Here is a 17,435-nt window from a genome sequence, read left to right as displayed (position 1 = left end):
TTATATGGACATAAATTGTCTGTATTCAAGTAGGAACACTAGGACCCCATTCATACTTTTTAATTTTCTTTTAATTATTCTTGTGTTGTGTCCAAGAGAACAATTCATGAGAGCAACATAGTATCTTGACACTTGTTCATTTATGTCTCATTTTCCCATTTGAATTGTAGGTGCACTGTTAAACAACTTGTTTTATGAACCGCTTCTACTAAATAATAATTTTAGTCATGTATTTTTGGGTCTTTGAGAATACCACTTATCCCTTCCTTACATAATACTATTTCCCGTGTAGCTTTTTCCTTTTGTCATTTTGGGTTCAAGCCATTTTGCTTGGTAGCTCAGGTTTCTGTAAAATCTGAAAATTTTCTTCTTGTTGATTTGTTTTGTTGGTTTTTTGGGGTTTGTTATTTGAGCGGAAATGTTCTCTTCAGGTTTTTGGACAAAATCCAAAGCTCTTCAGTAAATCAGTGTGGTTACCCATATCCTAAATGTAACAGCATTTGTTTGTAGTTCCTCCTGGAACCACATGTCTTTCCTTGCTGAACTCACAGAAATAAACTTACTAGGCATAGTAGCCATACACATTTTCTGTTTGTTGTGAGGAATATCTCTTGCCTCTTTTTAAAGGAGAAAATCTGACAACTCTTGCATTCTAGCAGCAAGGAGTTTGGTGAAAGAGCATAAGAGTTTGGTGCATATTCTGATTTGTTGATATAATTTTGAGAGGAGAAAGGTAACAGTCATGTTAAGCAGAGCCTCATTTAGTAGCTGTTTTTATGGCAATATCCTCCTTATTAAAAAAATAATAAGATATGCTGTCATACATTTTCTTGATGTAAATTATGTCTTCTTCAGCACTTGTGCTACATTTTCATCTCCATCTGTTTAAGGTAAGTTATTAATATTTTGTGCCAGTGGCACTCATTCACTAAACCTTTAGTAACGAAGGGTTTATAACATCAGCAGTGTACCAGTAAGGTCACGTGTTATTGGTGACATTATTTTTCTTTCTATATTGAGTCAATACTCAAAAAATGCTATCTGCAAGTAAAACAGACTTTAGTGGTCTGATAGTACCTTTTGGTATGTGGACATGTTATGTACTCCCGTGCACTTCTCTCGCTGGGAATCATAAAGTGTTCCATTAAGCTGTTTGTATAATAACCATAAAAAGCCAAGTGTGGTTCATGTATGCTCTTTTGGTAAGACTACTAACACAAAAGGATATTGCACCAGAAGTTGGAGGGACTAAAGTACCTGTGTAAAGTGTCAGTCAAAGGTAAAGAGCCTTGATCCATGACCATTTCACATTTGAAGACCAGCCTGGAGCTGTTACTTGGGTGCCAGCAAAGATAGTGTAATTTCATAGCAGAGTGTGTCACGATTTTTCAGAACGCCTGTTTTTTCCCTTAGCCTTGTCAGAAGTGTTTAAGTAGCAGTTTGCACAGTGACAATTCTTGCTTCAAAGTATCATGAATTTTTATAAATTAACCCATATATAACCCATATATATAACTGTGCTTTGAAATATGATATTGAAGAAAAGAAAGAATATTTGAGATTGGAAGGCATCCTCTGGATGTCATCTTCCCTGCTGCTCAGGGAAGGGTCACCTAAATCAGCTTATGCAGGACTCTGTCCATATGGCTTTTGAAACTCTCCAAGGATGGAGACTCCACATCTTCTCTGCATAACCTGTGTCAGTACTCAGGTACCCTCACAGTGGAAAAGTAGTTGCTGATGTTCAAATGGAACTTCCTGTGTTTCAGTTTGTGTCCCTTGTCTCTGGTGCTCTCACTGGGCACTACTGAGAAGAGCCTCTGCCTATCCTCTTTGCACCATCCCTTGAGCTATTTCTATACACTAAGAAAATACCCACAAGTGTTTTCTTCATCCAGCAAAGCAGTCCCAGCTTTCTGCCTGCCTTCATTTGATGGATGGTTCAGTCTCTGAACCATTTTTGTTACACTCTGCTGGACCCACTCCAGGAGCTTCATGTTTCTTGTGTACTGGAAAGCCCAACACTGGACAAAGCTCTCCAGCTGTGGCCTCAGTAGGGCTGAGTAGAGACAGGATCAGCTTCTGTGACCTGCTGGCAGCATTGTTGGCCTCCTTTTTCCCAAGGGCCTGTTTTTCACTTGTGTTCAGCTTGGGTGTCCATATGAAACTCAAAGTCCTTTTCTTCAAATCTGTTTTCCAACTTTGAAAGAAATTATAATTCTAAATATTTTTACCAAAGCTGAAAGAGTCAGTTTCTCTTATGGTTCAGTTTATAATTCCACTTGCAGATTCAGGTTTCTTGGTGGTAATGGTAGTAGCAGTATAGTACTAAAAAAATCAATTACAGTACAATTGCTTTAAGCAACATTTCTGAAATCACTTTTGTTTTTCAGTCCTATATTAAAATAGAAATGTGCAAAATGCAGTACAAGTGAAAGAATGGCAATGTTTAAAATGAATTAGGAGAGGAAAGATTTGTATACGGTTGAAACTAGGTTAAAACATAGGTAAAGCAACAAGATGGCTGCTTTTCCACTATCCCCAACATCTCTTCCCATTTTTCTCTGTGACAAGTATTTTGGCAGAAAGTTCTAAATATTCATTCTCTTTTGCTTGGCTAATGGAATAAAGGACAAATGTAACAACATTTGTTATCTTTATTATCTTGATATTAAATGTAAGAAATACCCCAAATTATCAAAGTAATTTATTTTTCACAAAAAGAAGAAAACAATCATGGTGATGAAATTACAATTGCGTTCCTTCCTCAGCTACCAAAAGCAGGCTTATTCCTTAGTTGTTGAGCTGAAGGTCCCAGCCTGTCTTGGCCAGTGACATTCTTCCTGAGCTTGTAGGATGGTTTGGTCATCCAGCTCATAAGTCAGTTTGGGCCCAAAAGCATTACAATGATATAAACACACAGCTTTTGGAGCGGGGAGAGAGCCTTTTAAACCTCTTGTCAGAGGTGCTTTTAAGATGCCTGCTGCTGTCAGGCAAGGACTGTAGGTCATCTTTTTTCTGTCCACTTGTGGTGTATAACCTTTTGATTTTGCCCCTAATACTTTCTTAGGCTGCTTAATTCACCCCACTAACGATTTTGGTTTTGGTATAAGAATAATCTTCATTTGATTATATTTTTAGAATGAAACTTCACACAACATATTTATTATGCTATCTTAAAATAGCTTTGTTTCGTGTTTACTAGGTATAGCACTCAGACACATGCTGTACTCCTCAGTAAGTTTTCACTGCTAGAGGGAAAACACAGTGTAGATAAGTGTTTGGGTTTTTTTTTTCTCTTTCTCCTTTATTCCAATTTATAATTCCCTTTAATCACTTAATACCATATTCTTATCTCCTACCTGAGGCGCTCAGATGTTAGAGAGATCTGTTTCCTTAGTCGTTAAAAACTGATCTTGGATTCCAGTGTCATTGTCACCAGTCTTACTGTCCTCAGTACTGACTTTAAGAAAGCAGCATGCTCCTTTGGCCAGAATACCATTTCCTTTAAACCTTGCTCTGCCTCAAGAATTTCCAGTGGCCACAACCAAAACCAGGGAGTCTCAGGAGAGGTTGGCTTCAGTACAGTAGCTTTGGACCTGCTGTTGCAATGCTGTTCTCCATGCTCCATTTCACACGCCTGTGGGTAGCTCTGGTAAAAGGCTTCAGAAGAGCAATGCTCAACCAATCGCCATTTGTTTGGTTTTTCTTTTGTTCAGGTATTCCTGATAGAGCTGCCAAACATGCAAGAGCAGGTAAAAACCTTAGGCTGTGTTAGGAAAACTCTAGGGCCTTGTCTGCCCTTTTTCCCACTGCTAAGGTACCACCAGCAGTTTAACAATCTGTTCTAAAGTTCCCAAGAGTAGACAGGGCTATGATGCTTACAGATAGAAGACTTGCGAGTGCTTTTGTAGCGCCAGTAGTGTGACAGGCAGATCCTGTTCTGTTTGCAGAGGATTCTGGAAATGGGAATCATTCATAGCTCCTGCCACTGCATTCTGGTTAATTGGAAACCAGCTTGTATTGTTGCTAAAAATAGCTGTTGTTACGAATTGTGAGTTCCATTCAAATATAAAAAATAATATTAAAAAACGGCCACCAACAGAAGCATAAAACTAAAAATCTCTTTGTAGGCTTAGGTATTGTTACAAGTACAGAATTTGTCTAGTTAATCTACAGGGTGATTATACGGAAAAACGGGCTTGTTTCAATTTAAGCGATTGTTCATTAAATATTACCTTTTGGGGAATTTGGTTTTGCACTAATGCAGTGGATTCGATAGTAGTTTCTAAAATATTTGAAAGGATAAATGTTTAAAACATTTTTTTGGAATATATGGAAAGTAAATCACAGGATTGTTAACCAGACCAGACTAGGCATCTCAGTATAGGACAGAGGGAAAATTCCCAACACTGGCAGAGAACTCCACTGAATGGAAGTAGCTTAAGCCTCTGTCTTTGCTTCTCTTCAGCAGTTCTTGGAAAGAAAATGGATGTGGAGTGTGAGCTTTCATTTTAAGAAAAAATTAATGTTGTTGTAGGTTTTCTTAAGTGTCCTAAGGGAAGTTCTCTTTAACTGAACTCTTGCTGCAGTTGATTGATATACAAATAAAAGCTCTAATACTCAGATTTATGACCAAATTTATAGAGTGAATAACTTAAAAGCCAAATTTGTTGTTCACTTAAACTGAGAATAACAAAGACAGTTTTGAGGCTTAACCAGTCGTTGGATCCTGTTTCTTACTGGTTTAGAGGAGTGTCCTGGTGTCCTCAGTTTCTGTCAGAAGAGGCTCTTCTGACAGAAATGAGATGAAAGACTACCTGTGTATGAAGTGTACATGCAACTACAGTCTGATCTTAGCTCCAAGTGAGACACAGTGATAGAGACCAGTGAACGAATGATTCAACTTTCAGTAATATTATTAAGCATTGAGATGTAACCAGTTTTATTGGCAGATTTTATAAAGATAGACACATACAGTGAAGGATTGGATTGTTTTTAACGTATGTCTGCTGTGTTTGAGTACTTAAGTAAAAGATGTTGGTAAAGAAATGGCAAGCAACATTGACTGAACTGTCATTTTAACTATGAGATTCAGAGAGAGGAAGGGGCTTTGCCCAGAGGCTGTAAACAAAATTCAGCTGCCTATAAGCAAAAAATTTACAGTCTTGTATAATTTTCCATTTTACAAACCATTGTGTGTTTCAGCTTTAGATGCTTGCAGCAAAATCTCATATATATATATCTATATGTAAACACACATGCACACACAAGTGAATCATATTTGTGAATCATACATGTGTATGAGAATGTAATATGTTAATTACACAAAGAAGCCTACCTTTTTTATTTTTGGCAGGTTGGGGGGGGGGGTTAGAAATAAAGCAGTGATCTTTTAAAAGTGCAACAGCTTGGCGAATAGTTTTATCTCAAATACTGAAGGAACAGTTTTGATCTGTTCTAATATTTCGTCTTCAGCCCTTAAATTTGACATCACTAGTGCTAAGTGACATAAGTACTTAAAACCTCAATCAGGAATATGTTACAAAAAGGTAACACCTTATCTTAAGGTGTTAAAATGTTCAGTCATCAACTGCTACATTCATCCAGTAGACTGTATTTCAAATGTAGCATCTTATAACATCCCTGGCAAGCCGTGGGGTTTTAGGTGATGTAGTGGCAAATTCATAACCAAAACTAGAAGTTTTCATGTAATTTAAAAGAAAAAACTAAGAGCAGAGAGAGAGGGAAATTACCTCTTTTTACAGTACTCTGGAACTTGGCTTTTAAGTAATGACATGATAATAATTAGTTTATTTTATAAAAATACTCAACTACAGAAAAAGCTGTTAAATTGTAAAATGCAAGTAATTTTATACATGGTGCAAATACAGGAGAGAAGCAGCAAGTAGACACTGCAGATACGGATTTTAAGTAGTTGTAACTGGTTCTGTTTTCAAACGCCACAGTGTGTGTCCTGACCTACCCTTGCAAAGGACGGGTTATATGCATGGGGAGGAGGGATGGATGAAGGGAAGCAGGGTTTCTGGCTAGAAGCCTGTTCTTGTTTAGATTTTAGTGACAGAAGGCTTGACCTCTTTCTGTTTTCTTGTTCTCTTTTCTGTGCAATTTCATGGTGGCTGACTGGCTTCATGATTAGTCTAAAATAAATCAGGAGTTGTTTCTTATTCTCTTTCCGGCCCTCTAGCTAGATCACTGAGTGTAAAGTTTTTAGAAGAACATGAGCTTTGATTTGGCAACTATATTCTCTGGTTGAGCCTCTTTACAAAAAATTACAAGCTCTGAGAAGTCCTAATGAAGGCATAAAAATGCAGAGAAACATTTTTTGAGGGTGGTCTTAAATTGTTTTCTTCTAGGTGATGTTTGTGGAAAGACAGTGTTAATTATTGTGATCTTGGTTGTGGGTTTGTCGGTTTGGTTTTGTTTTTTACTAGACTTAGGTTGTTTATGTTTATGGAAAACTAATTTCTTCTTTTGCTTCTCTTTCAGTAATAGTTATGCACGAGTGCGAGCTGTGGTGATGACCCGGGATGACTCAAGTGGTGGATGGTTACCACTTGGAGGGGGTGGACTAAGCTGTGTCACAGTCTTCAAAGTCATTCCCCAGGAAGAGAATAGCTGTGCTGACTTTCTTATCCATGGAGAACGACTCAGGGATAAAACGGTAACAATTTGCATCTATTTAATGATTATAAAACTATATGGGACATAAGTTTAGATGCTTGCTTGTAGCCTGTAGACTACAAAGTAAACTTACAGTTTCAGTCTAATGCTATATCTGTATCAATGATTGTGTACCAAACGAGCCAGGTATTTGTTTTAAATGGAATATCCTGCCTTTTTAGAATCAAGCGCATTGATTTTTTAGAAACATCTCCATCTGGGAAAAATTTTGCTGTTAATTTTTCTTCCAGTGAAAGATTGGAGTTAAATCTTGTTTCTAAGCAGTGATACTGCATTTAGGAGGAGTGTTGGAAATGAGAATTTTATTAAGAGCATGAAATCAGGTGGAGTTCCTCGGTAGTGAATTGGTTAGCTGTGGAATATGGCTATGATAAAAAGAAGCGATTTTACAGGAGAACAACTTCATATTGAAAGATAGCATGAAGCTGACAGGTCCAAGAATTGACCTGGTTTGCTGAACACATTGACAGTATTCATTCATCAGCTACCTTACATAAAATACCAGTAATAAACACGTCTTAAGAAGCATAATGAAAATCAGCCTCAAAAATGAAAACTGGTGCAGGATCTCAGCCATTTCTACATGCAGACCTATGGAAGACAAAATGGGCTTACTAAGGATTGCTTGAGTGGCAAACAGATATCTGAATGGGGCTGTGTCTTACTGTGGAAACAAAGAGAGATGGAGAAGGCACAAAAGCTCCGTATTAATGACTTTTATCAAGAATTTACTCTTTTCTGCAAATGAACTTTGACTCCTCTGTAAGTTTAAAAGATAGAATTCCTTCTCATACTGTACTGCTGACCCTTCCTCAAGCACACCAGTTTCTCCCCTGAGGCAGGACTGCTGAGTTTTCTGCCTTGACTGTGACTATTGTAGGAAGAGAGCATATAAATAGAAATTCTGCTGACTCAGTTGTTTCAGTGGGGCGTAGCGCTATTAGCAGAGTACCCTGTGTTCCCGCACAGCTACGTGCACCTGCAATTCCTTCCTCACTTTGCAGTAGTTCCCTTTAGAACTTCTTTTAGCCTTGTTGAGGCTCTTTTTGAGACGCTTAATTGCATTTAGAGATACTTGGTAATTTTTTCTTAATTCTTAATACTTGGAATATTCACAGCTTGCCTTAAGAATAATAAAATGCTCTGAACTAGAGACTGATTTAATGTTTTGCCTGCATGGATATAAAAATGTCCGGCCATCAGTGTCCTGACCTATTTGCAGAGTCCTCTCTCCCATTTCCCCTAGGCAAGATTTGTTTTGTTTCCACTTCTGGTAGAAGGTTTTAAATATTTCTCCTCCTCTTCCTGCCTAAAATCAAGCTCATGAATTAGCATGAATATGTTTTCCAAACCTTTATTGTCTTGGTCAGTTTGTTTTGTTTTTGGTTTTTTGTATGTGCCCCATCCTGTGTCCATCTGTCTTCTTGTACTTGCCCCCCAAATATGACCTAGCTAGTCTGTCAGGGCAGATTATAATCTTGCTGTAGTTATGGGAAATTTCTGTTGGAAGTCAGCCCCTCAAAAACACAGGATAAAAGGTTGAAGAAGTGCAGCTAGGACGAACATCTCTCCTGTGTATATTGAATAAATCTCAGGGAACTAACAAATACACATTTAAGGTGTGGAGAAGAACACTGGAGAACCAGTAATTCTTTGATAACTGAATGAAAGGTCACTGTGTATTCATGTATTTCCACAGACTTCAGATAATGCAATTATAAGCAACAGCTAATGTGTAATGAATTAACGACCAACTTGTATGGTGTGCAACAAGACCTCACTGGCACAAAAGAAACAAGATCCTACACCAGGATATGCGATGACAAAACTAGGTCATGACGCTTATTTAGAAGGGCAGAAGATTTCAGGCACTGAAAGAGAAATTCTGTTGGACACATCACTGATTCTAAAATTGTTCTGATCATTATGCTTTCAATATGGTTAATGGTTTTACATGCAATCTTAGTATATTCCTGTGGATTCACTGTTCAAGCACAAATTTTAACTTTTAATAAAGCCAAATATTTGGGTTTTTTTTCCAAATAGAAGTGACAGGTGACTATTATATTTCATAATAATTATGTATTTTATTTCTTATTTAAAAGCAAAGTAGAAGTAGAAGCCACTGTATTTGCTATTGAGCAGATACCAAATATTTTGATCATCTTCAGATTTTGCAGAAGTGTTATGCTGAATGCACTGTTTCTGTGCACCAATTTCCCTCTAGTCTCTTTTTAGATTGCCCTTGGTAAATCTCAATGCCTGAATAATCTTTGAAGTTAGTAGTATGCTGTTTAGTTGGTTGCTTTACTATTGTATTTGAAAAGAGAGTGTAACAATATTTTTTTTTAAAACTTCCTAAACAGTTTTTAACATTTCAGTTTTTCAGACTTTGACTACCTGTATCTTCAGGAATGTTTAAATAATAATCTACTGTAATATCTACAAGTCACTTGGACCATGGTTTCCAGTTCACTAATTTTTTTGCAAGGTACACACAGCTTCTATGGATTAAAAGAGAAAGTCATCTTTACAGATTCCCCACATTCTTCAAAGTCACATTACACATTGCTAAAATACCTTTCTACTCAAGATTATATCTTGATTTTTTTCTGGCCAACAAGTGTCTTCTTTTGTGAACTGTCTTAGCTTCCAGAAAATGTACATAAATTCCCTTACCCTGGAAACCTAGAGTATGGAACTTGGAACACTTTCCTGTGACATGGGGAAGCATAGGTTTTGAAATATCTTAGGTTAGAAAGTAAATACAGTTCAGATCTATAGCTTTTACCTAAGATAAATGGGAATCATAATGCCAGTATAACTGTTTAACTGATGTGTCAGTAGAAAGGGGGAATTCTCCAAAGCAGCTTGAAATCCATAGGTGAGGTATTTGATGGAGGTATCTTTCAGATGCCTTTTAAATTGTTATACTGAAGAGGAATTAATTAGCTTTAGTCGCTGCTTCTGACACTACATTGCAGTTCCATTCAAGTGTGCCAGATCTTTCCATGTATTTTATAGGTTATGCAGGCATTTGATTACTACTATAGATCTCAGTCTGCAAGTGCTGTGTAAATTAAATATTCCTGAATGAACATCACAGTATTGAAGATCCTTGTTGGAGAGGGCTTGTGTTGTTTCTTTTTAGACCTGAGAGGCAGGTTACTGTCAGCCCTTCTGTGAACCAGGTTCAGAGACTACATGTAGAACTTCCAAAATTTTTGTGCAGTACTGAGCTATTTAAAACATCTCGCGGTGTTCACAAAAAGCATCCTAGTTATCTGAGAAGAAAATAAAAGTGGTGCCACCATTGAATTAATTTGTGAGAGAATGCTCCCTGCTAGTTTGCTCAGGTTGTTTAGGTTTGTGTTGGAATGTAAGGGAATTTCATGAAAACTTTTCACATAATTACACATTTCCCCCTTTATTATAATCACCTTCCTAGATGAGGCTCCAGCCAGTCTGCTTGAAACAATTGCACTCACTTGTAACCTGGTCAGGTCTGCTGTTCTCTCTTTCTGTGTTTACAGTAGCTCTCCTCTATCTTAATAACTGAAGAGTGCTAAACACATATTAGGCTCAAACTTACTGGTGTTCAGGCTTTGGTAAATTTTGCCTTCTTGAATGAAAAGTCTAATAGAGAAGTCTAGTTTTATTTTCTTCTCCAGACCTTTGCCATGCAAGTTTTTATTAAAGGAGAAAAAAAAATATTACTAGTACCTTTTAGATCATGAATCAGAAGTGAGAAATTTTAAAATCTTTCCTTTGAATAAAAACTGATTGTGTAAAGGGAGAGATGCAAATCTAAAACTGAATATAAATACCATTCTCTTCTAAAAATTTCTCTTCTGCGGTTTGCAAACTTAAATATTTACTTTTAAAATTGTCTTTAAAGTTTGAGGGAAGGTTGATTCTGATGGGCTGTAGTACAGCCCTTACATCATCTTCTTTTTTGAACTGAATAAAAAGAAGTATGCACAGAATAATTATGTCATATGGTTACTGTGGTACTGGGTTCATATACTCTCTAGCATGAATATACTCAGGTTGTGCTGCTTGTTCCCCAGAGTACAGCAGAAAAGGCATTCAAAAACTATGTGTTTATATGCTTGTGGATTTGGGTTGGGAATGAGAAACAGTGAAGCTGTTATCTGACATGTGCTCTTGTTAGCTTTGAAAGTACAGCTAGAAACCAGTGAAAAAGTTCCAGTATCTCAAATTGTTCAATTATTGGGTCTGTTAGCAAGACAGAAATTTGTTTGAAATGCAGAAGTTTTTTTCTCTGTCTTTTTTTTTTCTGAAATAAGCTCTAAATAATTATTTTATATCATAAATACTCATTTCTGCTTAAAAAATATTTGGGTTTTAAGTGCTGAAGTAGAAAATTTCTGACACTGGAGATTGATCTTTTCTACAAAAGCCAACAGATTTTTTTGTCTTTAAAGAATTTAGTTTTTAGAGGTGAGAAAAGAAACATTAAGCAAGCAAGTACTTTTGAGTAGCAATGAATTCATAAGTGTAACCCACAATGGCATCTAGATATTAGAAGGATTTTTCATTAAATAAAAGTAGACATACAGCCCTATTTATGCTCTGAGAATTTAAAATTTGGACATGTGGATCTGATTTTCTTCTGTCTTGAGACTGATGATTCTGTAACGTTTTCCATTATGTGCCAAGGTAGATGTTTCATATTGGCATGGAAGTCTTATTTTAAGTCTCCAAATAAGAAAACCTTCAGAACAGTAACCTATGGGGTGTTTTTTTAAATGAAACTTAGTAAAGCTGTAGGCACTTTATTTACAATTTTTCAGGTCTTTGCTCTGCTTATCCCTGGAGACTTGGGGAAAGTCTACCTAAAACGGTTTGGGAGTGCATATTTTGGGTAACCATGTGGAAAAGTATATGGTCTTCACCTATGATGTGAAGAGTTCTAAATCATAGCAAGGTGCACTAAAAATAATAGTTTTAAAATATATCTGCATTGCAAAACCTTGGCTTCCATTTCCAGGCCTTGGACAATATGTATATGAGGATACTTCCTCCCCAGCCCCCATGATAGTTTACATGCTTGAGCATCAGGAAGCCTTTGGCAAAATTAAGTTTTACAATTTAAAAATTCACTATTGCTGCAAAGCACAGAAGTGTTTCAGGGAGAAAAAAATGCTTCTGGGGATGGTTGGTATGTTTTTTTATTTGGTTTGGATTTTTTGTATTTCTGGATGTAACAAATACTATTGAAGGGCTGGATGTTTATAAATTTGTGTCCCACTGCTAACTGAGGCCTATAGCTTTTAAATTTTCTCTTAGGTAGGGCAGGCATCAGGTCTTGCTTGTATAGATTCTTATATCTGAAAACACATACAATTTTGATGCAACGGATTTTTTCCCTTTTCAATGTACTTTTACTTATATCTTCTGTGTTAAGCAGTCTGTTTTCATACAAGTTTAGATGGGGAAACTCAAATGTGTTGTTTCCTTGAATCAAGGTGAAAACAATTACTGTGTTGTATGGGACATTTACTTATTTTGTTAGTCGTATCTTGTTATAGAAAATGTGAGGGTTGGAAGTGGGGGGTGAATGTAGCTTTTTGGGCTGGAGGGAGTTGGTTTGGGGATTTTCTAGTTTGGTTCGTGTGTCTTTGAAAAGCATAGCTTCTACTCAGTGAAGTTCTAATCCAGTTTTTATCTCTACTGATCAAATTGTTACTGGGTATGAATTTTCAGCATGGAGTAATCTGGATTAATCCCTTCAGAAATTCATTGTGATACTATAAAATCAGGCATGCAGTACGTTTTGTTGATGTTTTGGATGACACTGCAGACAAAATAGGTTGTGAAAATAGTTGGTGTTAATGTATTAGAGATCCCCCTAAAGGGCTGTCAGACCTAGAAAAGGCAGTGGTGTGAGAAGCCTTCATTTTTGACTGCTCTTTGAAACAGGAAGCAAGTGTAAAATCATCCAGAGGAGCAAAGAACAATAATTTGATTCACCTTAGAACTGCAGAATAATCCTTTTTTTTTCCTTCCTGCAACAACTTTTCCTGCAGACCTATAGCAAACAGATTCCTTTTTATGTTTTCTTGTAGGCAGTTTTACCTACATATTGTTGACCATTTAGGGAGATCCAGGTGGAGAAACAAAAAAATTATTTCCATGCTGAAGGAGTTTATATGTGCAGAAAGAATATTATCCTTCTAGAGGCAGAGGTAAAAGGCAGTAAGAGTCGGGAGGAGATGATTACTGGTGGATTATAGGCGGAACAAATAATGAAAAGCAAGAGAAAAAGCCTAATTGCCTATGTAATAATTAGACAATGAAAGAAGACGAACACAGAGAATATGTAAGAATAAGCTAAGTACAGATATAGATATGTAGATATAGATACAGATCTAGATATAGATAGATAAATAGATATATTTAAGTTTGAGGGGTTTTCTTCATTGTTTATACTTAAACTAATTTTACCATATCCTGTGAGGAATTTCGTATTTTTTCTTTTAAAAAGCCACATATGTAACAAAACAAAGAATTAAAATTCTAAAAATGGATCAGTGAAGTGATAGAATATTATTGAAATGATAGAATAATGAAATTCCTCATTTATCTTCTAGTCAGTGTAGGCCTTCCTCATCAAATACCAATACAGAGAGACATGTTGTCTTGCTGGGAGCTTTATTATACTGCAATGGGAGCAGATCAATGCATCTCCCTCCATACTTTCTTGTTCATTGGATTTTTTTTTGATCAATAAACACTCAGTGTAACAACGTTGCTTAAAATAATTTTTGCCAGTAAAGTAAATATGCAAATATATTTTTAAAACCAGACTATTTCCAGCACCTGAAGGGAGCCTGCAAAATTAGCAGGAGAGGGATTATTTAACAGAGTGTGTAATGACAGGACAAGGCAGCATGGCTTCAAATTTAAAGAGGTTAGATTTAGATTAGATACTAAGAAAAAATGCTTTATTGTGAGGGTGGTAAGGCACTGGAACAGGTGGCCCAGAAAAGTGGTGAATGCTCCATTCCTGGAAGTGTTCAAGGCGATTTTGGATGGAGCTGTGAGCAGCCTGGTATAGTGGAAGGTGTCTCTGCCCATGGTAGGGGAGTTGGAACTGGATGGCCTTTGAGGTTTCTTTCAACACACACCATTTTATGATTCTATGTGAAGACTGATTTTGCTTTATAAGTGAATGTGCGTGTGTACCTGTAATGATTTTGTAGCCAAATAATTCTGTTAATTCACAGTTACAGGGGTTTTTTATAGTTGAACATGAAGCTCAAATGTATTTTTGTCTAGACGCAGGCAGTAGTGCATTCATAAAGACTTTAGGTTTTATTAATTCCATTTTTTCAAACAATTCTCTTACATTACTTTCACTTGTCTAGTAGCCTTTCTGGGAGAAATCTGAAAATCTGCCTGAGAGCAGCATGAAGTTAGTCTAGTGGTAAAAGATTTTGTAGATCCCAGTGATACACTAAAATTTGATATCAGTGCACATAATACTTTTTGGGGGGATGTGACCCCTTTCATTTACTGAACATCGACCAAGTCTGTACTGGTTGTTGCAGGTATGAGATATTTTTGTGGGTATGAGATTTTTGAATAGTAAGGTTAACTCAGTAAACAAATATTGTCTATCAGCAACCAAGAGTGAACAATTTGGCCATAATGGAAATGAAGCTGAAATTGCATTCTTGTAGCAGGAAGACATTTGAAAAGAGACCTCTATGATGCAGGTTTTTAGGTAGTTCACAGAGAGTACCTTTTGTTCTCAAATCTGATGTGTTGATCATTGGTACCTTTTCCTTCTGTTTTCTTTCTGAAAGGTGGTCTTGGAATGCACATTAAAGAAAGACCTCGTTTACAACAAAGTTACTCCTACTTTTTACCACTGGAAGATTGATGACAAAAAGTTTGGCCTCACATTTCAGAGTCCTGCTGATGCAAGAGCATTTGATAGAGGTATTCGGAGAGCAGTAGAGGATATTTCTCAAGGTACATATTTCAGGTGAAAGACTTGGTAGGGTGGAAGAATACTGAGTGTTTACTAAAAAAGATGTCAAAGCACTTTGTGTAACATTACATTGATAGTATTTAAGGATGTGGATTAAACTATGGTATATTGGGATTTTAATAGTTTTTGAAATAGTACTTCTGGCATTTCTAAAGTGCCATTCGTCCAAGTGTCTTAAATTGTTTCACAAACACTAATAAGATAATTTCCTGAAACATCCCTACATAATAAAGCATTGCCTCTTTCTTTTAGACATTAAGAAATGGAGGAATCTGGAGTGTTATATTCTCTCACTTGGATCTTAGAAGCTTTTTGCAGCTCCTCTGTTCTTGTAGGATAAGCTGGGAAGTTGAATGATTTGTGACCTGTTGAGTTCTCTCTTTATCTGCACTTTCTTTCAGTTAATAGTTCTATTTTTTAGTAACAGCTGACAGCATAGTTCTTAGGACAGGTTTTTTTAGGAACAGAAGAAGAATTTACGCAGATAACAATATGGCCAACTGGTTCCAGAGTTTCACTGAATTAATGGAAACCAGTGAGAAAACTGAAGGATATCATCAAGCCTAGATTTTAAGCTGAAAATATGATAAATGTATTGCTGGATTGAGACAGGGAGGGAAGAGAACAGGTCTCTATTGAATTGAAAGAAAATCTCTTTCAGGCTTGTAAAAAGTAACTTTCGGGATTTTGTGTGTGTTACCCTACTAATGAAGGGAGGAGCATGTTTCTGAAGGGAAATGCTTTTTGACATACTGTAATGACTGCTTTGGAATTGTGTTGGTATGACCCATAGCCCTTCAAGACAAATAATTAGAGAACTTGAGAGTAATTTTTTTTTCTCTTAAGGTCTCACAGTTTCAATTTCTGCCAATTTATAGCAAAATACAACACAGTGTGCATTCATGCTAACCAAATGTGTCTGCCTTTTCAAAATGCTACATTAAAAGGAATATACCCGCTTGCTTCTGACTGCTGCTGACACTTTGAAAATGTTTTTATAAGGAAGGTGGGAACAGGAGAGAGGAGTATGGCTAGGAATATTTAGTATAGAAAATGCAGAGTGTAGAAATGAATGATGCTTACTAAATCAACTTGAAATGCAGTGATCTATAGGTTAAAAAAAGTAAACAAGAGTGTTTATATCATCCTCACTGGATATTGGGAGATGGTGTGAATTACTCGAAGCAGTAAGCAGTAAATACAAAGAAAATAACTTTGTCTACATTTTTTTTTCTTTATATGAAGGTTATCCACCCTCCCAAAATGATGTTGAAGTGGCAGAAGAATGCTTTCAAGTGAGTAAATCTTTTCTTTTACAAATGTACTGAACAGATTTTTGCTCTCATTAGTGAGAATAAGCAAAATAAGAGCAATAGCAAAATTCAGTTTAATGAAATAAGTTCCAGAAGAATTATCTAGAAGACTTGTAATATTGTCTGTCCTAAATGAAGTAGTTATTATTTAATCCATACGGTCATTAAGTATCCTGAGTTTAATTTTTAACTTCAAAATGTTTGTTCAAGGTATATGTCCTCTTTGATCTTATTGAAATATGAATTATTCTTCTGGGAAACAGAAAATAGAGGAATGAAGAAGCTTTTTACTTGTACATCCTGTTTGTCTTCTTAGATTTCACTTTGCAGTGATAAAACACTTCTAACATAAATTGCTAGAGTTGAAAAGATGGTGAGACAATGGTTAAGAGAATCTAGTCCAAACAAAGACAGAAGTTGAGACAATTTTTAAAAACACACTGAAGATAAAGTAGTCACTTGTTGAGATTCAAATTTTTATTGATCCTTTTTAGCACTATTCAATTTCTGTAGGTCATAATGGCTTAACAGATAAAGATTTTTCCAACTATACTTCAGAGTTACACTGCTTTACACGTATACCATATTATATACCATAAATACTGTAACACTGATGCCTAGCACTGCCTGGTAATATCCAAGAATCTATGTAATTAAAAAGCCAGTATAAAAAAATATAATGGAGATATATATATACATACACACAGAGTAAATAACTATAATATAACCGAGTAAATCCTACTTGTGTCTAGGTATGATTGTCATTTTTTTCTTCTTATTTATGGTTTTAGGGAAAGCCGTGTCTTCATTCACATATCTATTCAGTTTTCAGAGTGCAGAAATTTAAATTAATATGAAGATGGTAAAGAAACAAGTTGACTCAGGAGTCTTAGTGACTATTCAGAAAACTGATATTGTTGCTAAGTGATTTCTTCTGGGAAAGAGTCTTGTCACTTATGCAATAATAAATCCTGTATCTGTGTAATTAGATCCAGCGTAGAACCTCTAGAACACAAAATCAAGAAAATTAGCAGCTGACTTTGAAGATATTATGATAGGAGACTGAGAGTCAAGTGTTTGGACAGGATACTGCAATGCAGTGACAATACAGAAGTCTCCTGATATCTTTTCATTTTATGGTAGAAGAAATGTATTTCTTTGTGTAAGTATTGCCTGTGTAACAACCTGTTGTTCTTTGTTTGCAGTGCTTTTTTTTTCAAGGCACTTGAAAGTAAAACGGCTATAAATATTAGATATTTCAGATTTTAAAAAAAGAGAGATTTTGTCAGGGTGAGGAAATGTCTGCCAAAGTAAATGCTGTCCTTAATCAGATCTTAAAGGACTTGCTTAAACATGCTTTGTTGCAAGGATAAATAATTGAACAGTTTCTACAG

At 36.1% G+C, this 17,435-nt stretch overlaps 1 protein-coding gene across 1 annotated transcript in view; it reads left to right on the top strand.

The window, feature by feature from the left end:
• Positions 1–17,435, top strand: part of SPRED1 (sprouty related EVH1 domain containing 1) — a 58,763-nt gene that overhangs the window by 28,186 nt on the left and 13,142 nt on the right. Inside the window, exons 2-4 of the mRNA XM_066188327.1 lie at positions 6,511–6,685; positions 14,541–14,709; positions 15,974–16,023. Of these exons, the coding sequence (XP_066044424.1) occupies positions 6,511–6,685; positions 14,541–14,709; positions 15,974–16,023 (394 nt within the window). The remainder of the gene's footprint in view (positions 1–6,510; positions 6,686–14,540; positions 14,710–15,973; positions 16,024–17,435) is intronic.

This window comes from Chamaea fasciata, unplaced genomic scaffold (genome assembly GCF_029207755.1).
Source record: "Chamaea fasciata isolate MVZ Bird 193981 ecotype frontalis unplaced genomic scaffold, bChaFas1.0.hap1 SCAF_7, whole genome shotgun sequence".
Lineage (NCBI taxonomy): Eukaryota > Metazoa > Chordata > Aves > Passeriformes > Sylviidae > Chamaea > Chamaea fasciata.
This window is presented reverse-complemented; position numbering and strand designations above follow the sequence as displayed.